General features: G+C 38.8%; 1 protein-coding gene across 1 annotated transcript; it reads right to left on the bottom strand.

The window, feature by feature from the left end:
- Positions 1-3,278: 3,278 nt before the first annotated feature.
- Positions 3,279-9,615, bottom strand: LOC115757656 (CUGBP Elav-like family member 4). The gene is made up of 7 exons (XM_030698377.1): positions 9,568-9,615; positions 7,218-7,361; positions 6,860-7,133; positions 6,598-6,696; positions 5,335-5,412; positions 3,635-3,811; positions 3,279-3,492 (listed from the first exon to the last, which is right to left on the bottom strand). Exons 1-7 carry the CDS (start codon positions 9,613-9,615, stop codon positions 3,365-3,367), a joined length of 948 nt encoding a protein of 315 aa, XP_030554237.1. The 3' UTR covers positions 3,279-3,364.
- Positions 9,616-27,097: the final 17,482 nt, after the last annotated feature.

Below are 27,097 nucleotides of genomic sequence, written 5' to 3'. Positions count from 1 at the left end.
GTATGCTTAAATCCTCTTTTATATTTTAATATATATATATATATGTATATATATATATTTATATATATTTATTATTTAATAATTAATTGTTTTTATCATTAGTATCAAATATGTGTCGTGAGTTGTGTTGCAAACCCACAGACTAGGCGCTAAACGTATTTTTTTCTTTTACACTATACAAACTCTAAATAATTGTTACATTTTAATTATTAATTTTTTTTTTTTAATTTTTACTTCTCTCTTATGTTCATTTTTGGCATATTTAGCTGTAGATTTGACAATCTTTAACTTCATTTTGTACAGATACTTCTTCTTTTCTGCTAACTTTTCAAGATAAAGTCAAAATGTTTAATGAGTTGGTTCAACAGATTCCAGTTGAGTAAATCTTGGATTTTTTTCGTTTTTTAGCATGTGACAAATGTATTAAGTTAGATTTGCTTGCATGCATGTCTGTGTCTGTGTGTGTGTGTGTGTTTGTGTGTGAATAAAAGTATGTTCAGTAGTGTGTTAAATAAAAGGCATAAATTATTAAATATACAAATTTCAGTGTTCAATTTTCTAGTTTTGCTAAAAATTTTTTTCTTTTTATATAAAAAATTCTAAATTTAGTTTATATATATGTGTGTGTATATATCATCATCAATAATAATTTATGCATTTATTTCGTAATTGTTTTATAATGTGTCAATTTTGTGGTTTTTCATGAGTTAGCATAGTTTTTTTTCTTTTAACAGGGATAGGCCGCGCTATGGTCAACTTCATTCTTGTTAGTAAGCTTTAGTTAATCGGGGTGAATCGGAGCTTGTGAAAATAAGTAGCCAACATTTTCAATTGTCTGTTGTATATACATATACATACATACGTACATATATATATATATATATATATGTACCGTAGCAAATGATTCTGTTGTAGCCTTTACCTTTGCTCATATATACATGAGTGTATATAAATATATATACATATATATTTTTATACACCTGTTTTCAACATTATTTTGTTATATATATATACAAATATATATGTATACATACTTATATATATATATATATATATATATATATTTGTTGTATATTTGTAAGTACCTGTATTTGTTTTTGTTGCAAGCAGCTAAGTTTAAGTGTAAAGTTTGTTTGATTTCATATTTGTAATATATTTTAATGCTATAAAATCGTTTACGATTTTTGTTTCTAGTTGCCTTTGCCTAACTGAAAGTGTTTTCTTAGAAATTGAAAATAATTTGCCAACATGCTTTGATTTTTGGGCAACAAAAATGACAGCATTTAATTTGCTCACAATTATTTTGTAGGTATTCATCTTTTTAATATGTAGTTCTAACAAATTCATTATTATATTTTAATTATTATTTTTTCTCCATTTACATATAATAAAAAATGATATTTTTGCTTGTTTGTTGCAGGCTACGCAAAAACCTTTTGTGGTTCTTTAATTTGGACTTAACAGTACTTCTCTCAAAGCATATCGCATATTAATTTGCTTGCTGCTTTCACCTAGTGCTAACTTTTATGTCCTTAAAATTAATTAAATTCGAATTTTTGTGTTAATTTTTATTTATACACACATGTATATGCACATACATATGCATATGCTATATAGGTTTATGTATAATATAATCCTTTGCCATTTTGCTTAGTACTAAATGCTAAAAAGTTGCAGAGCTACATACCATTCATTATCCTGCTGCGCTCCATCATTAACTTTTCCTCTAACTGCCAACTCATATGCAAAGGTTTTTGTCATTCTCCAATTAACAGATTCAGTTTTGTTTTTTTATTTTTTTTGTTTGTATTTTTCTTGTTTTTTTTTGTGTTTTTTTTTTTTAAGCAGCGTGTGAAATTATTTTCTCTCAGGTTTTTTAGATTTCAATAAATTCCATAGACCAATTTTTATATGTTGTATAAAAAATGGTTGCTGCGCTTTTTGTTTTGTTTTAGATTATTATTTCATATATATTTTTGTTTTTATTGAAAACCCAGATAATTTTGGTCTCTTACCAGTCAGTTTTTGTCTCAAGTTTGTTGTGTGTTTTTGTTGTGTGTGGCTGAGTGTGTGTAAGTGTGCAGTTGATGTTTGCTCTTTTGTAGTTAACAAAACTATCAATATCAATGTTTGTTGCTTGCTCTATAAATATATATATGCATGTCGATATATATTTATGTACATATGTATACATATAATCGTCATTTTGGCAAAAAATTGTTTTGTGTTTTTCTTTTCTATTTTTTAAGTACTGCTTTCAGCTGCCCGTATAAATACATATGTATATATACATATACATAAATATCTATCATATCAATAAATAATTTTGTTCTGCACTGACTTACTTTTTTTTTTACATTTTCTGTTTGCTATTTTGTAATTGTTTTTTATTCTCCATATGGATTTTTGTATATCTTTATAATTATTATTATTTTTTTTTTTGCAGGGGCTTTGCTTCACATAGCGTGTGGAAATTCATTGCCAAAGTCCATCTGAAATGTGAAAGGTTAAAATGTTAATTCTAGCAACTTGTTACGAAACCTAAGAAAAAAACAAAGGTAAACCATGTAGTGTCATACTCTTGGCATTACATCTAACAAGATTCTGATTGAATTGATTATAATAGAAATAAATAGAAATGTATTTATAAATGAAATGTAAAGTTCGTGTGTGCTTTGAGCTCACCCCATTAAAAGTTGATCCATGCTGTTGTTGTTGTGGTTGTTTTTTTTTGTTCTTGTTGCTAAGCTTTTCGCTTTTGTTGTTGCCACATGAACAGCTTTTCGACCAGTTCAACTTTGGAATAGTTATTATTTTCATTAGAGCAGGAATTGTTGTCGCTGCTGTTCATGTTGTTGCTGCTGCTATTGTTGTTCATGCTAATGTTGCTGTTGTTGTGGTTATTATTGTGGTTGTTGCTGATGATGTTGCTATTGTTGCTATTGCCGCTGCTGTTGGTGCTATAGCGATAACAATAGGTGCCGTTGCGCCAGCTGGCAAATGTATAGGGCATTGTATTACGATTTGTATTACGATCATTGGTTAATTGTGGCCTAAAATTGTTGCTGAGGTTGTTTGCAGACGTTGTTGTAGCTGTAGCTGGTGAAGTTGTTGTCATGGCTGCTGTCGCATGGTGATGTTGTTGTTGATGCTGCAGCTGAAACTGTAGTTGCAATTGTTGTTGCTGTTGTTGCAGATGATGTTGTTGCAGTTGTTGTTGTTGCATTTGTTGTTGTTGCATTTGTTGTTGTTGCAGTTGTTGTTGCAGATGTTGTTGTTGCAGTTGCTGTTGTTGCAGTTGTTGTTGTTGCAGTTGTTGTTGTTGTTGTTGTTGAAGTAAGTTACGCTTAAGGAACTCCGATTGTTAATAAGGTCGACTGGCATCCTTTGGCCGCTTCAATTGAACTTTCAGTCTTTTCATGCCAATCTGGAAGCCATTCATGGCCTGAATGGCTGCTTGAGCGCTGGTGGGGTTATCAAATGAAACAAAACCTAAAAATTTTCAAAATTGAATGTAAGCAATCGAACTTGAAGTAATGGCTATATATATATATATATATATATATATATATATATATATATATATATATATATATATATATATATATATATATATGGGCATATTTGGAATTACCGAAACATTTGCTCTGATTTGTAGCACGATCGATGAAGACCTTAGAGCTGATCACATTGCCAAATGGCAGGAACATTTGCATTAATTCTGCATCACCAAATTCTTGCGGCAAATGATAGATGAATAGATTGCAGCCCTCCGGACCGGATATAGAACATCCTGGGAACATCAGAAAATCTTAAAAGAAGACATTACAAGAAAAGAAATAAAGTAGAGAAAAGAAATTAAACGATGAGCAAAATCATAAGTTAGAACATTATGAGTTTGTCTGCTGTATTTGGCTGGTTTTGAGTTTATTTTCCTTTTTTTTTTCATTGTGTCTCGTGTTTCGTGACTGATTTTGTAGACGATTTAACTAAAGCTAATGCGTTTCATAAAACTGCAAAACCAAATAGCAAACAATATGATAAAATATACTCTTACATAAAAGATAAACAAACGAACAGTAACAAAATACGCTTGCATAGGCTAAAATATAAATGTAGACATATTCGTAATCTAAAATGCTTAATGAGCTACCAGTTCTATAATTCTAGCAATAAAATACTTAAGATTTTAGCTTATGATATTAAATTCTATTTGTTTATTCTCATTTTATATATATATTTTTTATAGCCCCATTTGCGATTATCCCTATACAAGAATAGTATGATATGAGTTCAGCATAGCCGAGTTTCATGTGTGTGTCATGCAGGATAAGTACTAAGTAAATATATCAAAAATACAATTAACTACGCGCAACAAATATTGAAAATGAATAACAGATTTACAAACAAGTAAGGGTTAGTTATAGACAGTATACACATTTAAGAATGTGGTACACAGGCACACACACACACACACCCACATACATACAAAAAGAGAGAGAGAGAGTGGCACATACACATAGGAACATCTATATAGCTGACTATAATTCAGATACGTATATATAGACATTATTTATGTACGCCTTATTAATGGTGTGCTTGTATCTTGTCTCGTCACCGTTACATAGTTTAAGAAAGACAAAGGAACTGAGTAAAAAAAAAAAAGAAAAAACCAAGCGAAACAAAGTAACATAAAATTTTATGATTTTTCATGTGCCGGACCCAGCCCTCGACCATCCGATCCCCGCGCGTTTCAGGCAAATATCTTGAATATACGCCGACGCTTTTTATGTGATTTTAAGCAGTTTATATGCAATTTTTACGATCTCACATAAAATGCCTTTAAATGCAGCCATTAAAAACGATTTACGCCTCTGGTTCTGCAACCCTTTCGAAAGGGGTTCCGCGATTTTGCCCCTGTTCAGTGCATCAAAATATAAGTAAGAATTCCAAATAAAAAGAACACAAGTAATTAATTTTTATGGGCATTTTAGTCAAATACGTTCGCTAAAAGAAAATTCATTTATTTTATTAAATTGGCTTTATCGACCCACCGAACTGCTTACGATATTCAATATATATTTGTCTACGGAGTACGTGTTTGTGTGGGTGTGTGTGTGTGTGTATCTGAATGGTTAATTTATTTATATATAAATGGAAACATTTATTTATGACGAGTAACGAAATTCTAAACCCTTCGCTTTGCATGAGTTATTCGTTTCAAGCCAAGAGTCAAACACAATATTGAGATATAGTACAAAAAGAAAAACTAACAAAGAGTTAGAAACGGAACTAAAGAGAGAACAACCGACAAAATAATAATGAAAAGCTTACCTTCACGCTGAGTGGGTGCAACCGCCGCTAGGGGAGGTGGTAAAGCTTGTGGAAACTGTCCATAGACGGCGGGAAAGGCTGCGTTATATATAAATAATTTTTGTTTTTGGTTTTTACACAAAATCCGAAACATTTATAAAGACAACACAACAGTTAAGTATACGTATATAATTTATGTTAAATTAATTAAGATTTCTTTGGTGTCAAGTTAAACCAGGTATAAACAGAACAAAAAACGATAATAAGTTTACAATCAAAGATGACAGGCTACGACCAGATCCGACCATTATATATCTTTCAGTCAGAAATAACATCGGAAAATTAAGATATACCAGCCAAAGTGGGCAACTGGATTTCTAGAGCGTGTGTTACATAAAGTTATAAATATAGACTTTACGTATGGCATGTGAATACGAATTTAGACAGATTCAAAGTTCGTATAAACATTGTTATGATAAAAACAAGAAAATATAATAAACGAATTTTATATCGTGTGTTCGCAAAGAATTGTTAAACGTTTAACATTGAACAACAAATTTGGATATAAGAAGATCTGAAAATATTCAACATATAATTAGAACAAACTAGGAGAACGAGTTTAAACAGAAAAGCCATATAAAGAAATATAGAACTGTTTTTCAGTGTGGCAATCAATCACTTTGCTTGAGAAGCGCATAGAAGAGCGATAAATGGTAAAGATTGATGGTGAAGGTTCAACGATTTTTGCTACACTTAAGACGAATTCTGTATTTCTTTTGAAACAAATTAAATATTTATGTATATATAGAAGTTAGAGTTATATATAACACTTTACTAACAATATATATTTATGGCATGACACAACAATTATTAATTATTTCAATAAAAACAATTATAAATGATTGAACTGTTTATGCTGTCTGTTGTTGTTGAATTCCTTCTTTTTTGTTATGTGAATCGCCTGCCTTATAGCGGCATTGTGCTTATGACGATGATAATACAGATCTTGGCGCTAATTATGAGAGAACCTGACAGGTGATTTATGAAATAAAATGACTAGATAATGCACGAGAGAGATAAAGAGGGGAAGCGGGAGTATGTATGATAAATTGGGCTAATAATGACATAACAATTTTTCAAATTATTAACATTTGGTGCGTATGGAACTTGTACTATCTATTTAAATTTTCTTTATTTGGGCACAATTATATACGTAGTTCTCTTAGGCATATTGTTGCATAAGGCATATTACAGACTATGGCTAACCCGAGTTTGGGAACTTACCAACTCCTGGAAATGGTGGCAAACCAGGGAAGGCATGTTGCAGTGCAGCAGCATCGCCATTTGGCAAACCTTGTGGTGGTATGGTCAGATGCAGCGGATCTAGATGAAATAATAGAGTGTAAGGCATAATTGGTTAACCTTGTTAGCTGGTAACTGAAATTGTTAAATGCATTTATGTAAAATAAAAAAGTAAGATAAACAAAAAATCATTGGTTTCTTGGCACAAACAATATAGGATAGATAGACTTGTGGGGCTACTTACGTGGGAATGCCGTTTGTGGAATGCCATTCGTGAAGACACCGTCCGCAACTGAAGCGGCAGCAGCGGCGGCTGCAGCCCCGCCGGGCTGGCCATTGGGCGTATTGGCGCCCATATTGAAGTTGGGCATCGTTGGCGAGGGCAGCGACGGCGGCTGGCCGGTGCCATTGAGGCCATGAGGTATTTGCGTTGCCAATGCAGCCATTGGATTCATATAGGCAGCTGCCGAGCCCGGTGCCGTTGCCGCGGCAGCCATCAGAGCCGCTTGCTGTTGTTGCTGTTTTTTTTGGGAATATAAAAAGGGACGTGATGAGGCGTGCTGAACGGGCCGTTGGCGGGTATGGTTGAGGAGGGTACTTACCTGCGCGTAGGCGCCGTACGGTCCAAATTGATTAAAGACAAACGGATTCAATAGGTTCATATGACCGGCCATTTGCTGCATGCGTCTTATTTGTCGCTCCTTCTCCGTGTCGGCGTATTTGACAACCAGGCTGGAGGATGCACCCTGAAAATAATTGGAATCAAAGAGTGAGTCAGTGCGTAAGTGAGTGAGTGAGTGGCATTGCATATTTATTGGCGGCTTTTCCGTTTCCCGCCAGCGCAGGCTACAGCGAGCGGGAAATCCTATTACAGGCCATTCTTTTGTGCCTTGTCACTTGACGTTGACGTTGGGGGGTTGCCAACGTTGCCTTATTTTTACCTGTCTCTCTCCCTCTCTCTCTCTTTCTCTGCCACCCCACTGCCCTGCTCGCCGCTGTGCACTTTGCCATTTGGCTTTTGTTATGCGAGGCGCACTGCTCATTATTATCATATTATATTTTATATGCTTTTGTGATAAACAAGAACAACAACAATAGCAACAGCAACAGCAACGATAAAAAGCAAAAATACTCGTAAATAACAAAATAATTGGCAACGCACTTCAATTTGCATTTCCATTGAAATCGGCTTACAAGCTGTTCGCTCTTTATAATATAATATAAGTACCTCTCACATTCTACCCATGTAGCCCCCTATCTCAGGCATCTACATTGAGTCATGATGTTATCTATTGTCGGCTCTCATTGATTTCGAAATATTGGGCACATTCAACAAAGACGGCGCCTAAGCTCTGCTGTGCAGTGCGCTGTCTTTGGCTTTGTTGCGTTCTTTGATGTCAATTAATTAGCATAATAATGGCCGCTTCACATTTCGCACTTCCTGCCCACCACTTAGGCCCCCCCTTTACGTCTACTGTATGACAATTGAAGCGACGACAACATTTCATGTGCCTCGACATTTTGTTTTGTTATAATTAAGACGTTTTGCAGATGAGTTGGCTGTTTTTGTAATACGAAACCTTTACTGGGGGAGGCTGGGAAATGGGGGAGAGAACAGCTTTTATGATTTTGCAAATCATTAATCAATGTAACAATGATATTATGTTGCATAATTTTAGTCGCCCACACTCTCCCTTTTCCAGGCTCTGTTTGTTTTTGTGTAAGTATGTGTATCGTTAATGAGACTAAAGCCAAACAGGTGCTCCATGTATATAGTTAGGAGCCTTGCACACAATTTTAATTAATGAAATATGAAACTCAAGTTTATGTAAAGGCCATGATACGAGGTAAAACATTCAGGGAACAGCAAAGTTACCAGGAGCCTGGAGGCACACCGCCGGCAATGTGAAACTATATTCTCCGCATTTCTGAGCAGCCTGGAGCAATCACGGTCATCTCTGGCCCGGTCTTGTAATGAGCTTTAATGAGCTACCAGTGAACATTAGACATTACACGATTATATTTATCAGTCGAATCTGTTGCTGAATAGCGAATGTTTTAGTTACTCGCTTAGGTCTTTATATCCAAAGGGTCTCTATTGTCTTTAAGAATTGAATACTTGGCTATAAATGCACATTTATGGCAAAAACTGACGTTATTTAGGAATAGAAGCCAGCACTAGGAGAGAATGCTAAAAGTATATGCATTCATCATTAAACATAATATAAATGAGAAAAATATCTTTAAAAACCCGATGAATATACATTAAAACATATGAAAGCAACATTCACTGAACTTTAAGTTATAAAATTATTATAAATATTCCAGAAGCAAACATAAACAAAGACGGCCTAAAGGCAATTCTGGTATTTATCATTCAAAAATTTCAATTGTGCCCACTTGAGCAATTTTCTGATGGGTTTCGTGAAACTGTTGGCATGTAATTTTAAACGAAGAATCAACAGAAGCACACAATTATTGAAGTGCACTTCTTTTCAATTTTTCGCCAGCAAATTACAGCATATCAACAACAGCAGCAGCCATGCCAGACACACACACCCCATATACACACACACACACACACACACACATATGTGGCGGCAACAATGAGCGCTTTTCGCATTCCCCAGCGCCCTGGCTATACTGGCTGCCTGTTAATTTCATATTTCGAAACATGACACTTTCACACTTTGGCTAATTTAAAAGCATACAAAATGGTGGCCAACACACACGCACGAGTTTCTTTATTGTTGTTCTTGTTGTTGTTGCCTCATTTCGTGACGAATGTGCTTTGTAGTAGCTGTTGCCGTCGACGTCGCCGATGCCGTTGTTGCTGTAATTGCCGTTGACTGTTGCATGTGGCACACAAAAGGCGAATCCTTTTCGCGCGTATATGCAAGGCGCGTCCTGCTCAACAACGTCGTCTCGTTAAATTGTCGCATGACACCTCACCAATGTCATCACCATTTGCTGTTGCACAGTGTCGAGAGTCAGCCACATTATTACTGTAATTATGTTGGCCGTGTAAACGTCATTAGGCGTTTTAGTGGCAGGCTACAGAACGTGCCCCAATCGAAGTGCTGAGCGACAATGTAGCTGTCGCAGCACTTGTAAATCTTTCGACATGTTGCACGAAAATTGCAATGCACAAATTACAGTCACTGCACCACGCGCTGAAGTTGCAGGGGCACAAATTATAGAGGAGGTCCGAATAACGAGCACCTATCTAGCACGAGTGAGGGACAGGCCTATTATAGAAAGCTGACACAATTTTGGGCAACTTTTCTGTATTTCACACTTTCAATTTTGAAATCGTAAGCATTTCTGTGAGCTGTGCTTTTTGCTATTTTAATTTCTGTTCCAATATAGCTAGTTAGATATATAAACCAATCCCAAATATTCCATTTGGTTCACTTTTGTTTGCCTATCTTTTCAATTTCTAATTACCCCCTATTCCAATGTCTTAGCTTCTATAATTAGCGCAGCTCTTCAATCTCCCAGACAAATAGTGCAACAGGCAACGGCTCGCATGGAACCACAAAAGCTCATAAATTAATTCATTAACGTCAATTTGATAGCCTTATAATCCCCGCACCGCATGCCTTGTGGCGGGCGGTTGCCAATTTGGTTTGCTAGGCCCCTCCGCCTCCGCCTCTTCCTCACCCTCTTACCTCCCCTTAAAATCCGGCAGTGTGCAGACTTGGAAATTATGTTTGCTTTCGTTGGGTTGTGTAAGTCAGCCAAGTCAATATGAACGTTTATTATATGCTATGTGTGCAGTTGTTTGGCTGGCACTTCCGTTTCCTGAAGACGACGACACGAAATTCCCATTCAAGTGAATTGCTGCGCCAAATGAAATGAAAAATTCAACACGACTCTGAAGGCAAGCAGCACGCGCCAGCAGCAGGCACAGCCCTGGCCCTGGACGACTGATTCTACTGACTCGAATGCAACAGGCTGCGGGTTGCCAGTTGCCGGCTGCCTGCTGTCGACTGCCGTCTGGCAACTAACAAGCCCAACTACTAACAGGAGGCCGTCGTCAATTCTGGACTTGTGCCAGGCGGCACTTTTGGCAGCAATCGCATGTTGCATGCCACTTGCTTTGCGGCACGGTCCTGCAAACGTGACGCCATTAGCTTGGGCCTCTCTCTGGCTTAGTGGCAAGCGGGGTGGAGTGCTGAGGCCTTACGATTTTGGCACTTGGCAATATACATATACATATATATTTTTTTCGCTTTATTGTTTTTTAATGCGCGTTGCTCAAAGTTTTTGCCAGTTTTTTGGCCATTTTTTGGCAAAGTTTCAAACCGCACAAGGCCAATAGCTAAGTGAACCCAACGCTGTCGTTGGCCAATTACAATTGAAGGCTTACAGTGCATTTAAAAAGTAATTTGTCTGCCAGCCGCCCCGAAAAGCCGCGCACGTATTTATATTTAAATGCAAATGCAGCCAAGCCCGGCACACAGACGCGAGCAGGGAGGACACAAATGGGAGGGGGCAGGCGGCAACGAGTGCACATGATAAACCTGTTGGCTGTTGGGCTCTGGGGCCCTCCAGACATGACTGTAATCACAGTTACCCGGCTGGCAGTCCTGTTGCCGTGTTCACTAATGGTGGCTACAAGCCGCAAGCACTGAACTCCTGCCCCATACGGCGCTATAGCCTAGAAAGCGGAACGCTTACACGGGCGCTGATATGCAGGCAGCCAGAATACACACACTCACACACACACATAATAAACTGCAACGTGCTCCTGCGGTCCTGGACTGGAGTCCTTTACGTGTCTGGGGACATGTTAACATGGCAGTCGTGCCAAAAAATTATTATTCCCGCCTCGATGGCGCTTTTTGTGCGACGACTGTGAGCGTCGATTTGTCAACGCCTAAAAGGACAACATATTTCTCTCTCAATTTGCAGCACAGCAAAAAAATTGAAAAATGTCGGCACAAAATAATACAAAATAAATACAAATAAATAAAAAACTAGCAAATAAATGGGCGGCAAATGGTTTTAACAAATGAATTATATATGTATGCGTATTGCTTCTTTTTTTTTTGCATATATTTTTGTATATGCCTGTGCATGATTTGCATACAATAGTTTATTTTTATTATAATTTTTTTTATTATTTATTTTTTAAGCAGCCGCCGGCCGCAGCTTGTTTTAATTGCTAAATGAATTGGCCCGGCACGCATTTGTTTAATGGCCAGCCATTTTTATATATCAATTAAAGCAGCGACAAGAAAATAAATACTTTTCATTTTGTTGATTTTATTTATTTAACACAAAAATGTGCGCGCATAAATTTAGAGCCAAATGGATTTGAGCTGCGCCATTCAAGGGCTCAAAATAAAATATATAAGCTTAATGGAAAGCATGATTTAAAGGTGTTAAATTATACGAGATTGTCAGTAAACAATTAGCTGTGTGGTATTAATATTAATGAGTTGCCAGAGTACTCCGGATTATGACCTGCCGCCCAAAAGATCTATTTGATTCGCTTCTGAGCCTATAACTTCTAGATCAAATTAGTTTTTATTCACTCGCTTAAAGACTGCAGAAGAAATTCAAATTTCTTTAATATTAATTTCTCAGAACTGTAGGCGTATTATTTTAAGATTGTGATTCCCAATTAATACACTATTATTTTAGTCTTTTGCTAACATTTCTAGCTACGCCTAAAATATATTCGTTGTAGTCCCTGCGAATCGATGGAAATAACAAGCGCTCAGCAACTGGCAGCGACTTTTTCAATTAATTTTCACTTATTTAAAGGAACAACAAATTCAAACCAAACTCTCAATGGCAGTTGTAAAGTGGGCAAAAGTAGCAGTAAAACTAATTACAAATTCATTTTCAGATTTTAATTTTGCTGTCAGCTGCAGTCGAGCCAACTAACAGTCGAGCAGTCAGCAGCAATCAGCCAGAGCAGGGTAGACCACTCAGCGGGGCAAGTCCATCCGCCCAGCGTCAAAACAAATCTTCAACTGGCCGGGGGAAAGCCAACTCAAACGCACCACAGAAACCACAAGCCGAGTAAGTAATCTTTTCCGCCAAATAAATCACACCATCGAGAGAGAAAATATGTGAAAAAAATGGGAGAAAAAATAATAAAGAACTCTGACTGCGAGTCAAATTAGTGTAAAATGCCACTAAGCTACCTAAAAGTATGCTATGCATTAACCGACGAGGACAAAAAAAATGTACGTACTATGCGAAAAGTTACTTACTTTCGGCCAAAGTTGCGACGCGTTGTTAACCGCAGCGCTGGGCAGGCAGAGCCAGGCCAAGCGGGATCGAGGAGCGACGGACAGACAAAGCAGGCAGGGCAGACAGGCGTTGCATACATTAAACAACTTTTGGCTCATTGCATTTGGCCTCGGCCCGCCTGCTCCGATCCGGTCCGGCCCGGTTCGACCGGGTCCAGGGCGGGTCGGCATCAAAAGGCAGCCAAATGGAGCCGCAGGCGAAGCGTAAAATGCGGGCAAGCAAAAAGCGCGACCCATTCGAAGAGGACGACGACGACGACGACGACGACGACAACGGCGTTGACAATGCAACTTACTTGGCAACGTGGCCAAAATGAAAAACTTATTTAATTTACTTTGCTTTTTGCCACAGCCAGCCATTTAATTCAATTAGGCGCTGAGAGTTCTTTTAGCAATCGCTTTAAAAGCGACGGCCTAATAAACAATCAAGCGCACTGAAATGTTTCGAAAAATAGCGAAAAAACTATCGGAGCAAGTCGAAAAGCTTAAAGACTTAAATTAAAAAAATATTTAAGAAAGTACATTTTTGATTTATCTTAAACTTGTTTCTAGTAGGCTTAAAGTGGCATCCTAATAAGCAATCAACAGGCTACAAAAATGTTGCCACACATTCACAAAGATATGCGAAGAATGTGACAGAAAAGTTTTAATGCAAGTTGTTGCCGCACTTGGAAAACTTGGCTTGGACAGGACAATTCCTAAATAACGCCTTGAATACGCCCCATTTTGTCGTATCTGTCCTTCGCATGCCTTGTTGCACATGTCTTGCATAGTTCAGGGCGCAGCCGAGGAGCTCCTTAGAAGCTCCAACTGGGAGCTAAGCGCATGCAATGAACTTGGCATTTTGTTATCATTGTTGTTGTTGTTGTAGATGTTGTTCTCGTTGTTGTTGCTGTTGTTATGGGTATAAATGTCGTCAGGACCGCACAGTTTACTCAAGCAAATGGCTGGCTCAACACGGCAGCAAAGGACAGCCAGGATATTACATGCAAGCATGATTGAGTTTCGAGTACTCCTCGTGCATTTGTACATAAGGACACGGGCAGGCCAGCAAAAAGAGGAAGCTCACAATTTCATAAATTTAATGTCGACAAAACGGGGCAAAAAGTTTTTGGGATCTGATTTTAGCATAGGATTGCAACAAATTGAATTTGCTAGTCGCAAGGACTGGGCCTCTCTAATGCACTTAAAATCAAAGTGCGTTCACACAGTTCACAGCTGGGAAAAAAAAGCAAGAGGAGAAACTAAACTAAACGTAAGGATAGCCAGGATAGCTGCCCTCAGACTGTCTGCTGCGTTTTTTGTGCTTGATTGAACAGAATGTTGCCAGGGCCAAATTTAATTTACGACTCTACCAGAGAGTGTGAGAGATAGTGTATGAGAGAGTGAGAGAGAGAGAGGAAGAGGGAGACTGGGCCGCATGAATATTTCATTTGGAGTTGGCTCGCATAAAAAGCGCACAGTTAACGCCTGGCAGACGCCTAAAAAGCAGCCAAGTCTTGGCCACTGCAATCGCAGTCGTAAACAATTTACAGTCGAAAATTGTTAATAAAATTATCAAATATTATATTTATGGTCAGTATTATGGTCAGTGGTCAACACAGCACACTGCTCCCCCCTCTCAACTCTGTCTATCCCTTCTGTTCGTTGGCTTTTTATGCTGCCAGCTTAATTTGCTGCTTTGGTTTTACGAGCTGTTGATGCGATAGTTGTTTTTGCCAGCTACGGATAAGCACAGCGGTAAGTGCCCTTTAAGGGGGTTCTTTACATAGTCTCAGCTATACGCTTGGGCAGTAATCGGTGGCATTCACATAAAGGGCAACTCTTTCAAAAGGTTACGATTCACGTGCAAGCACTAAGAGTTTATCGGTGGAACAACGCAATATAGTAGTAAACCAATTATGGGAAGGATTTGCCAAAACGTAAGGAACATAATAAGACTATCAATTGGTAAGTTTAGTTGGGATATTAGAAAACCGTCTGAACTACAAATAAGTACGTCATGATGTTTACAATATAATAATTATATATGTTGAGCAGAATAATGTTAAAAGCTAATCGGGTAGAAACTCGACTAACGGATACTTCTATTAGGTGGACATGCCTATTGGAAGGATATTTTTATTAGAATATTAGGCACACACTCCTTTTGCGCGGACAAAAATTACCCGACGGTCGCTGTCCACCCAAGGGAGATTTCCCTATAGTATGAGCCATATACATAGTTTTTAAATAGGAGGCTTTTCACATTAAAAGCAAACAATCTAGTTATAGGTTTTTGCTCTGAAGCCCTTTGGCCAAATGGCCGAGGCTAATGAAACAACATCATAAACTAAATTGGCTACACAACACGCGCCTCTAGATCCAATTAGCCCAATAACTAAACCAATGAGTTCTTTCGGGCATTTTGGTTGCCTTTTTCGGTGTCCTGCCATGTGGTGTGCAATGTGCTGACCAGTTCCGTGCCAATTTTCAGCCACAAACAGCAAAACATTTCAAAGGACACGTCAGGCGCAGGACACAGTTGCAATTGCAATGGCAGTGCCAGTTGCAGCTGCAGCTTACTGGCCTGGTGAAAATTGCGCAAAAATATTCTCGCAAAACTAAAAACTAAAATCCAAATGAAAATATTATTAAATTCAATTGGGCAAACATTACAGAAACATGGGACAGGCACGCACACATCCACACACATAGAGGGTGAGGGAGGCAGCGTGGACGGGAGGTCAGCAGAAACATATGTGGATGCAACATGGCGTCCATTTGGCAACGGCCGCCGCAACAAACGACCAAAAATTGCATTGCCATTTTTACGCGCAATTTGTTTTGCGGAAATATTGTGAAAGTTTTTCGGAGCGAGCCGGCAACAGTTCGACAGGCGGGCACAGTCCGGGGCGTCCGGGTGTCCGCCTGTCCGAGTGTCCGGACAGGGCCGGGGACAGGCTGCCACGTTGGCGACATTTGGCCAAATTGCACACTAATGTGTGTGCTTCTCTTTGTGTGTGTGTGTGTGTATGCGTGCGTGCAATTGCCAGCGGCAAATGGCCGCAAATGTTTTATACGTATATTTATATATATTTTTATTTGCTACATGTGCGTTGATTTCTGATTGTTATATAACATTTCATTTAATGCCCAGTTTAAGCCATGCTTAAGGAAAAAAGAGACATCAAAGTCGTGCAGGAAGCACTATCTGCCTTAATTTAATCATGCGAAATTTGTGTCCCGCCCAAATGCAGTAAGCACAAATCGCTTTGGCATGCCTTCCCAATCGCTGAGGCGCAAGCCGCAGAGCTTTGGCCAAAAGAAGAGAAATGCATTTGCCCAAAACCGAGAGAAAAACGAAAAGTAACATCAAAATCATGGCAAATCTTTTCTAACTATTTGCAATTCAAGCATAAGTCTGGCAGTCTCCAGTGTGCCATGCACACATCCTGCCATCCAGGCATCCAACTAGAGCGCGGGGATGGAGCAGGAGCGGCGAGCAGTTTCATATGCAAAAACAGCTCCACCCACTGGCAACAAATCTTGCAATGAATATATTTGGCCAAAACGACTGTCTGCCTGCCATTGCATACTTCTAGGCGTTGGCGTGAAACATTTTACTTGGGCAAACTGTTCTCTGGCTGCCGTCTTGATAAACGAGTGTCGTCAAGGCGAACGCACTTGCCGCGCGCTTACCTGCTAGTCTAGTGCTTGGCGGTTTATATTTTCACAATTTTTCCTCTTAAAAGGAAAGAAAAAGAACACAAAGTTTATACCTCACAAATTGCTTGCGGAAATGATAGACGGCAGTCGGTAGTCTGTAGTTTTCTAGGCAATTTATACAGTCACATGTTCCTTTGTTGTCTGATTGCGGCTCAGACGGAGGCTCAGTCTCAAACTTAACCGAGCCTTTGGGTAAGTGTTGTCGTTAAGCTGCATGAAGCCTAGAAATCAATTTCTTGTACTGCAGCTTAAGCAAAGCTATTTGGATATGTTCAAATATGTTGTCTACTCATGATCGAACATGCTTATCGTCTACTAAAATGAGCTTAAGTTTGAGCAAAATGTGTATTATTTTGGACTTATATGTTTAGCAGTACGACATATTTTGCAAGTCTTTTTTTCAAAAATGCGAATATTTAAGCTGAGCTTTCGTGAAGAGTTTTCTATCTTTTTCCAAGAACATACTTATTAAAAAGAAGTGCTGCGTAAGTAGCTGTCCCTAGCTTTGCATAAAATGATTTTTTACATTTTAAAGATTATATAATAGACATTTGCCTAAATAGTTGTTGTCAGTTGCAGTTTGTTACTTTATTCAAACGTGCACAGATATGCACATGCTTTTGCTTTTGGGTCCATGATTTCAGTTTCTGTCTCTGCTGCATGCTCGCCTCCCCTGTCTCTTGAGTCATTGCAGCTTCTGCTTGACTTGCTTATCATAACAAAAGTTGGCTTGCAAAGATGAAAAAATGAGAGATAGGGGGAGCAGAGAAAAAAACTGTCCGAGTCCGTCAAAACGAAATAATATGCCAAAGCATTCTTCACTGATTCGGCGCTATGCGTTTTTGCACTTCAAAGTACTTCAAATCAATTTTCTTCACTTATTTTCATAAACCGCCAGCCGGCACTTCCCTCCGACCCCTCACTGCATGTCCATCTGGGCAGCCTGCGGACGCAAAAAATTTGCCAGAGAAGTTCAATTTTTGAAAAATATTTGCAAATTTCATTCACTGCGCTCGTCCATTCAAATTTCCTGCATTTATGTTGTTGTCCTTTAGGGACGCGGCCAGAAATATGAGAGCGGCAAAAGGCAAAAAAAAAAAGGAAAGGAGAAATAAATGGAAATAAAGGACAAAACAGCAGCATGGCCCGTACTAGACCAGGTCCAGCAGCTGAGCTTCGTGCCTTTCCCCAACCACTTGCCACATGGCCAAGCCCCGCCCCCTTCCACCAGCTCTTCATTTTCGGCACATTTGGCCCAACGCAAGGACCTTTTGTTATATTGAGAAGGCAGCAAGAAATTGCGCTAAGATGCTTATCCTTTTTTTCCTTTGCTCTTTCGGAGAAGCAAAAATGGTAAAAATGCTCCATTATTATTTTATTACTTATTTGCTTTTAATACTTGACGATGGCGAAGGCTACGACTACGGCCAGGGCAAGGGCTTGGGCCTGGGTTTGGGCTTGGGCTTGGGCGACGAACGTCATCCAATCTCAAAGCGGATGTCGTCTACTTTGCATTTTGAGCCGTTCTACTTGTATGCTTCCTGACGCTAGCCAGGATCCAACAATCCGGCATATTTTAAACGACGTCGCGTCGTCGCACCCGTCGTTTCCATCCGCCCGAAATTATTATACTTGCGCCTTGGTCCCTCGTCCTGTCGCACTTATTGAAAAATTCGCATCTCACATCAAGACAAAAAAAAGGAAAAAAAAAATGGAAAGAAAATTGAAATGGAGAAAATTCTTTGGGCATCTGAGCTTCGATGACTTTCGCTTGGCTTCGATTTGCTTGGCCTTTCCCTGTCCCTTTCCCCGTCCCTGCCATGTCCTTTACAGGTCCTGTACTGGTCCTGTGCTCCCTGCACTGGCTCTTGTTTTAAGTGCAGCCCCTAGTTGGCTTTGTCGTCTGTGTTTATGCAAAAAATTTGTCTACTGTCTATGGCCCGGCTGGTCGTCTTTTGTTATTTCTTGTGCTTAAGTAGTTTTTGCTGTTTTTCATACTTTTAGCTTGTAATCACTGTCAATGTCGACCATTCTTCTTCTTCCTTATTTTTTTTTTTTCGTTCGTGTTTTGTTTCTGACATGCTGCTTAAATGCTTCTCAAGATTTAGCTACTTGATCTCAGCCACCCCAAAGTTATTAATAATAAGCTATACAAATTTTTCAGTGTCTAGTGCATAGATTGCCAGGATTGCCAGGATTCGTCTGGGACACTGCACTTACATAAAGGATGCCCCAAAGGGGTTATTCTTTGCTTGTGTTATGCAAATTTGTAGTACATACCTGTAAAGATAAAGAAGAAGAGAATAAATATGAGTAAGTTGCCATTTAAGTGGATTTCCAAGAAATGTCAAATTTTATGATTAAGGGTCGAGCGCCAAGGGTTAGTCTTGGCTATAAGAGGAACACGCAGATGTGTGCAAGGAATTGATATAAAAATTGAATAAATTGCATAGCTTGAAAGGGTTTGTGTACATTGAATTATGGCTCAAAAAAGTTTCATAAATAAATTAAGTAGTTATGATCACTGATAGGATCTACTCTATAACAACAATTCATTAGCACTATTATTTTATATAGCCTCATAGAACAAATACAATCGCATTATTTATCTTTTGCCAAAATCATGCCAGCCATTAAATGTAAATAATTGAACACTAGCTTTGCAACAACAAAATCAATTACGCAACCAGTTTGGTATGCCCTTTTTGGCCAGGCCCTAATGTGTTTAACTATGAAAAGCTGCCTAAATTGTTGTGAGAGGCATTTACAAACTGGTGCTTGGGCACTCTCTGAAAACGCTTCTATCGAAGGCAGTAAAAATTTTAATAATAGCAAAAAGTTCAATTGGCATTTCAATATTGTCTTTGACCTTAGCCTTTTATCAAGAAAAATGCATTGGCAGAAATTGTAGGGGCGGTGACACGGCACGCACATAAACATACACACATCCACACACACGCAGACAACCGACAAACGACCTAGACTTTGACTAGGAACTGCTGGAGCTGATGCCTCCTGCTCTAAGATGGGAGCAACTGGCTTAAAGGGGGCGTTTGCGACTGGGCGATGATATTATGAGTGTTGCTGGCATTTCAACGATTTTCAGTTTTCTTATTAAATATTCTAGAAATGTTTCGGAATCCAATGATTGTGCAATGGCATGTACGCGCAGCCTGCCCCTCGACTTGCTGCCCCCTGGTGCTGCTGCAAAGCATTTTTCGCTTTCAAGCAGTTGGGCGAGGGAACTGCCAAATGTTGTTTGTCATTTTAAGGCAGTGGCCATGGGTAACTAGTGAGCTGGAACTGTGAGCAGCAGCAGCAGAACCAGCCAGCAGCACAAGAGGCAGCAGCAGCAAGTGGCATTGCATGGGGCAACACAAAGTGAAAATGAAATGACTCGGAACGAATGACAAAGCAAGCATTTATATGCCAGGGAATGCTTGAGACTGGCGGCGGGAGAGGAGTGAGGAGCAAGAGAGGGAGAGAGAGAGAGAGCGGGAGAGGGAGAGGTAGCGAGATGGAGACAGAGAAAGAGAGAACCTTTACAAGCACACGCAGACATTCGTACTTTATGTACTTTTGGCAGTCAATGAAGCATATCCTAAATTTGCAAGCCAGGACTTTAAGCTTTTTGGCATTTTGCATTTTAAAGCAAGCTTTTAGGCTTGCCAAATGGAATTCTCGCATAAATAATTTGAATTAAACTCAAATAATGTGTCACACTTTTGGGTCAAGTGTGCTTGAGATCCATAATAATGCTTAACCCAGGGCTGGAATAGCTAGAATACAGATTTACATAGGATTGAAGCAAACATAAATTATAAATAAATCTGCAAATACTTAGTTAACATGAAAAATATATGGATTTATTTAACCTCTATCCCACAGCATTATGTCAATAATAAACTGAAATTGGGCCCAGTCATTTGAGAAGCATGCTTTGCACTTAGCAGCAGCTCGGACATACATCAAAGGTCGAGCAATTTCAGGAGCACGGCAAATATTAAATTTTAAAGCGATGTTTTTATTGCCTACGGCTTGACATGAATCTTCCATATAAATCAAAGCGTTTTGGTTGTTTGTGACTGTATGTGTGTGTGAGTGTGTTTACCTTAGGCATCACAACGAAAAACAGCTAAATAAACAAACGTGCGCTCACAAAATTATGCAACACAAATCATCGCATTTTACGCATGAACAAACATCCGCATCCGCGTTTGCGTTTGCGTTGGCGAATGTTCCGCGATAAGCAGCCAACTAATTTTGTCAAAAAAAAAAAAATCGTTTGTTGAAAAAAATTATTAGAGAGACAAACTAATTTACAATGCGCTCGACAGCATAGTTGCAATGTCAAGCACACACATGCCAGCACACGTGTCGAAGCCTACAATCGAGTGCAGTGTAAATATCCTGCGGTTTTTAGTTTATTATTAATTTTTGTCAACGAGTCAGCGAGTCCTGTCCCAGAGCCAGGTTCTGTCTGTTGCCCTGTCACTGATAATAATTTTCGACTAGCAAAAAAATATAATATATATGCATTTGTGTGTGTGTGTGAGAATCTGTGAGTGTGCTTAGTTGTTGTCTGTCCTAAGCGCGTGTTTGCCAGTACTTTCAAGCGACATTTAAATAATAACACCGAATGCCCAACGGCGGGAATTGTTTAATATATAGTTATTATTAATTGCAGTATTTTTTGCCACATAAATTAAGCTAAAGAAGAGTATTAGAAAAATGTGTACAACGAATATTTAGCACACTCTTCTCGGTTCGGAAACTACTAAAGCAAATGATTTCTGAAATATTCTATATTAATTTATTTAAAACATTAAATTTAAAATATATCCACACAATCTTTTGCAAATAGTTATATATGCATTTATGTGTATATAGTGTGTAGGATATTCGGTATTTAGGTTACGAAAATTTTCAATTGCCTGCGGCTGTTTTTTCTATTGTTTTGTCATTGGCTTTGTGCAACGCAAAGCGGAAATCACGCACATTGCGGTTCGAGTCCTGTCGACACGTATGTCTACTTCTACGCGTGTTTGTGTGTGTATTATGTGCTGTCCGTATGTCCAGGTCCGTTGGCGTTTTTGTGTGTACAGTTATTTACTTGATTAAAAAAATAATTGCATACAAAACGGCGCTGACGCCGAGCCGGTATATATTAAATGAATAAAAAAAATATAGCAAATACCTAACGGGCAAACCAATTTCTGCACACGGATGCAATTTAATATTTTAAATATGTCAATTAAATGCTCGCCGAGGCGGGGCCGTGTTGGGGAAGGGGGTGCGCTGACAGTCCGCCCAGGCGGCTGCTGTTTATAATAAATTATAAAATTGGCAGCGGCATAAATTAAACAAATGCAACAAATTTTATTGCACAGTCGATAAAAGAGTTGGTAGGTGGGCCAAAAAATGGCTAGGCCACAATAGGAATTAGATGGTAACAAAAGTAATGCTAGGAATTTATGGAATGTTTTGCAACCAGACGCAATTTTCAATGTAAAAATCTGTAAATAATATGGTTTCGTTGGGTCTGTTGCGGTTTTAATTTTTAGTTTTGTTTTCAAGTGCAATCACAGCATTTCAAATGGCATATTGCATGCTGTCAAAAAATGCAATTAATTATAAGACTAGTTGCAAAATTCTTGTATTTGGCTGGAAGAAGCTGAGCTGAAGAGTTGGCATTCGCATGCTTTTAGGCATTATTGTTATTGGGTAGAAGCCAAAGTATGCTATAAAATATTGAACTTTACGACTATGCACAGCACTCGTCCATGGCACTTGTCATAATTCCATCAGCTGCGAAAAATCTTTAAGCCAACATGGCGCAGGCAGCAGGTTGAGACGGGGGGCGAGCGAGTCTGTGCTGCAGGATTGTGTGTTGCGTTTCCATGGGCTGCACTCTAGGCAAAGTCAAGTGCTTAAAGCAGCACAAGAGAACGACGAGCACTGCGAAGAGGCAGCAGCAGATGACGAGTGCTTCATAATGCACATGAAAGCAGCTGCAGACGCAGTCACTCCAGTCAGTCAGGCATGGCAGGCAGAGTAGGGCCGAGCGGGGTAGGGCTGAGCAGGGCAGGGCATAGAATCAGCTGAAGCAATAAAAAAGCAAACTCCGCCCGCGTCTACTAGTCAGACACAGAAAAGGCACTCGTCAGTCGTGGAACGACGTCATCGGGTCGCAGTTTAAACGACTTAAGCGCCAAGGAAATCATCATTAAAGTCTCGCCTGCCCCCAAAAAGCGTAGGCGTTGACGATGGCATGCAGTTTTTGTGGGCGTGTACCGTCAACTCACACCGAGCAATGCAATCGACAATGCTGGTTAAGTCAAGTGTAGGTCGTTGGTCGGGTCGCATAGAGTTCTCTACTCTCACCTCAACCCTCACCACAAGCCATCAACTTGATTGTTGTTGCTCGAACTAAGAACTGAGTTTCGTCTCCATTTTTACGCTTCTCGGCGAACACTTAAGTAAATAGAGTTCAAAATGAAATGCGCCCAGCCGCGTCGAGCATTGAGCAGTGAAGTGCTGGGCCCTGGTCTGACATCGATCTGGCCAAGGCGAACCCGGACAAGCCGGGCCAACGGGGCGCACTGGCACTGGCACTGGCACTGCCACTGTGGAGGCGCCACAAAAGGCTTACAATGTTCGGTCAGCTGTTAAGCGCTGTAGTACCAGACTGCATTACTCGTATACTATGTGCTGCATACCACTAGGCGTTATTGGGTGCTTTAATGCCCTTGTCTCTGCATTTGTTTTCAGCTGTCCGTGCGTGCAGCATTTTAATTAACATGCAAATCCAGTTGAAATGCCAATTATGCTTGACAAAAAATACACAGACGAGGGAACGCAGCAGCAGCAAGTAGGCGTACGTGTATGCGTACAGCATACGGTGGTGTTCATATAAATATATGCAGCTTGATTCTGATTGGGTTTTGTTTTAATTGGGTTCTTAAGTCCAAAAATCGGAAATTTAATAAACATTTGTCAAAAAATCTAAATAAATTGATTCATTTTATATGAAGTCAAAATTTTCTTTATAATAGAGTAGAAAAGTTTTGCAAGACTTCTTCAAATAACTGTATATCAGTTTATTTATGTAAAATGCCTTTAAATTTATTGTCATTTAATTTTGCAGTTTTGTGTAATCGATATAAACCTTAAAATAATTACATAATAATTACTTATTCATTGGAATTCGAAATCAGTGCGTGTCCAGATTATTGTTATGCAAATTTAAATTTTTTGTTGCGTATAATTAATTTTGCTGATATTTTTAAATTTGTTTTTCGAAATTGTACATTGAATTGACGGGAGCAGTCAGCTTCTTGCGTACGTACTTGTTGTCAAAGGGTAAATATGAAAATTATATGCCACTGCCACATAATAGCAATAATAATAATAATGATTATTTTATCATATACTGTGCGAGGCATTGCATAAATAAGTTTTAATTCGGTTTTATAATCAGAAATGCAATGCATAATAAACGTTTTAATGAGACGACCTGACAACGATCAACCAATGGCCAGCAAAGCGAACAACGACAATAACTACGATTTATCAACAGTGCCAAACAACTGTGAGGGGCAAGTCGGTAGTCTGTAGTCTGAAGTCTGAAGGCAGTCAGGTTTTAGGAGCGGTCGTCAGGTAGAGTCAAAGTCAAGTCAATTTAGTAAAAATTGAAACACCTGCTTGATTTCACGGCTGATTTAACTTGGCCATTGTCGCTGGCGTTGTCCATTGTCCTCTTGTCCTTTTTGTGTGCAGCATGTGTTTGCAATTTAGCAGTCAGCCAGCTAAATTCAACAGCTCGAACTTTTTGCAGCTCCTTTGCTTCTTTGGCAAACACTTGACGCTCAGTTAAGTGCGCCTGGCAGGACGTTAGATTGTCGGCGTCTGATAAGAAAAAAATTGTTGCCCCTGTAGCAATTTGTCTTTTGTTTGAAGTGAAATTTGTTGTTTGTCAGGCGCTGCACTGAAATTTAATGCACCCAGCTAGTTAACTGGCGAATGCCAAACGCCCCGCGGGCAATCAAAGTTTCACTAGCATCAGCGTCGGGGAGGGGGTGAGCAGGGCGGCGTAGTGGACATGCCATAATTACGGCTGTACAACATTTGGTTTTGACATAAGCCATAACTACAACTAGCTAGCACAACAATCGGTCTAAAGTCGAATGCGGAATACGCTTGCTGACTAATAAAATAAAAACTTAACTTGAATTTTTTGGGATAAACCATTTGGGAATATATATAATACAATATATTATATAAAATTCACAAGCTAGCTTAAATTATTTTTAGATTATTTCATTATCTGGTTAATATAAAAATAGCTAAAACAAGTGGCAACTTTGTAATCTTGATTATTTTAAGTCTCTTGGTTTCTGTCAAGCTTTTATCAACTGTTTTTCAATTTATAAGTTCAATGACTCAGCTATTAGGCCCCGCACAAAAGGCGTTAAACTACTATGTCGCCAGCTGCGAGTGCCAATGACATTAGCCATGCCAAAGCTAAAGACATGGTAATTAGTGGAACACACACATACGTACACACCCGCACACAAACGCTTATACAATTTATGCATTCGCTGAGGCCGCAGAACGCGTGGGGCTGGCAGTGAGCCTATTGCTAGGCTATGCTTTATTTTAAATGCTTTTAATTGTTCTGTCAACACATACACGCTGGAGGCTGCAGGCAAAGTGCGGCTCTTCTTACATGCATGCATATGTATGTATCCCAGTGCCTGTCAAACCGCAAAGGGCCTAAATGCATGCTTTAAAACTTGTTTGCGTGCAAAGCTAATGAGCTTTGCCATTACACAACAAGCCCGCCCGTCGCCCAGCCCCTTCTCGATCACTATGTCTCTATGTGTGTGTGTGCACTTTGTTTGCGGTTGTGTCATTAACAGCAGGCGCCACAGCTCTCGGCCTGCAAAAGTTATTAGCAACAACTAAACATAAGTAAGTGATATTTGCCCGGGGCATACAACTTGGTTGAGTTGCGGGTGCGGATGCGGATGAGGATGCGGGTGAGCGGGCGGATGGTAACGGGGGCATCAACTTACATGCCAGTACAAATATTAACTCATTTCGGGGTTTAAGTGCGTGCTATGGCACAAATTACTGGAAAAACTTTGACGCTTAAGCATTTGATGATAGGTGTGTGGTTGCTTGTTTGTTTGTTCGTTCGTTTTGTTTGCAGATTTGTTTCCAGAGGGTTGTTTGAGAAAATTAATTAAATTAAAATTGATTGGAGCACATTTGGTACAGGCACAAGTATTGAGTCCTGACAGACCTACCGAGACATGGATAAATGTATTTAATTATATGTTTATTGCACTAATTTGTTGCAAACCCTAGAAGGCCTCTCAAATTAACTCAGCAGTACAAAGGATTATACTTCTTTGCTAGATTCATTGAATATCAGGGATAAATATTTAAAAATAAATAAACAAAAAGTTTAAAGTCAGCAACTAGCTTCAATAGAAATTAAAACGTTAAGGCTAACATTTATTTCTTCACGAAGGGCCTATAGGAAAATTATCATTATATAGATATAGAAAAACACTAAATCCAAATATTTGTCTTAAATATCTTTCGCTTCGCAGCAGTTTGCCCTTTAAAAATATTGCTTATTATTTTATTTTATTTTGTTTATTTTTCTGTTGATTGCATAGCTTTTGCCTTACTTATTTTCATATTCATGTTAATTAATTTTGTAATTAAATATGCATTTATGGGCTGGCGCGCGAATGTGGCATATCCTATCTATCTATGCATTTACTAGTTTATCTATATACATATGTATCTGTGGGTATATGTACTTATGTCATTTTCAATATATTTTATCAGAGCTCTCATTTGTGTATATTTGCACGCATTTTGGCCAGCGGACATGTTGACACATGTTTGAAATGTAAATAAATAATGCAAATCCACTGCCAAATGGTCTATAAGGGGACTGGAAGGGGCGGGGACAGACACAGTCTCATAATACATATATGTATATTGCGAATAAATATTAATGGCGCAAATGATTTTCATGTAATTAAACAAATAGCTAATTATTTTTGATTTTTAATTAAAATGCAATGGCCGCAAGCAACGCGCCCAGAAATCGAAATGCATTTTAAGAGACACTAAAAGCAAATATTAATAACTAAATCTCTTATTGCACAACGGAGCAGGCGCCAAAATAAATAATAAAATAGATGGAGTATGAATATTGTTAGGCAATGACTTCCGTTCACTGCAATGGGCAATTATTTAATGCAAAATAGTAGCCGAATCACAAAAATTCCAGCGAAAAAAACAGGAAGAAATTAAATACATTTCAGAATGATTAAATGAGCGGCTCATCAATTTTATATGGCGCAGCAGCATTTGCATAGCTGTTGAAAATCATGTCGTTGTCAATTCCATTATTGTTATAATTTCTCGCTTATTTGTTTTTAATGAAAATGCATAAATAAATGCCAAATTACATTAAATGC

This window comes from Drosophila novamexicana, unplaced genomic scaffold (assembly GCF_003285875.2).
Source record: "Drosophila novamexicana strain 15010-1031.04,08,12 unplaced genomic scaffold, DnovRS2.1 tig00000003-arrow-arrow-pilon, whole genome shotgun sequence".
Classification (NCBI taxonomy): Eukaryota; Metazoa; Arthropoda; class Insecta; order Diptera; family Drosophilidae; genus Drosophila; species Drosophila novamexicana.
The sequence above is the reverse complement of the archived record's forward strand: the minus strand, read 5'-3'. Positions and strand labels throughout refer to the sequence as shown.

Bases quoted from the DNA above. Each gene is read 5' to 3' on its own strand.
- LOC115757656 (XM_030698377.1), bottom strand. From the start codon at position 9,615: ATGTGGCTGACTCTCGACACTGTGCAACAGCAAATGGTGATGACATTG. The intron at 6,697-6,859 runs GTAAGTAGCCCC...TATTTCATCTAG, and splicing joins TCCACAAACGGCATTCCCAC to ATCCGCTGCATCTGACCATA. The intron at 3,493-3,634 runs GTAATTCCAAAT...GAAAATTTTTAG, and splicing joins AAATCAGAGCAAATGTTTCG to GTTTTGTTTCATTTGATAAC.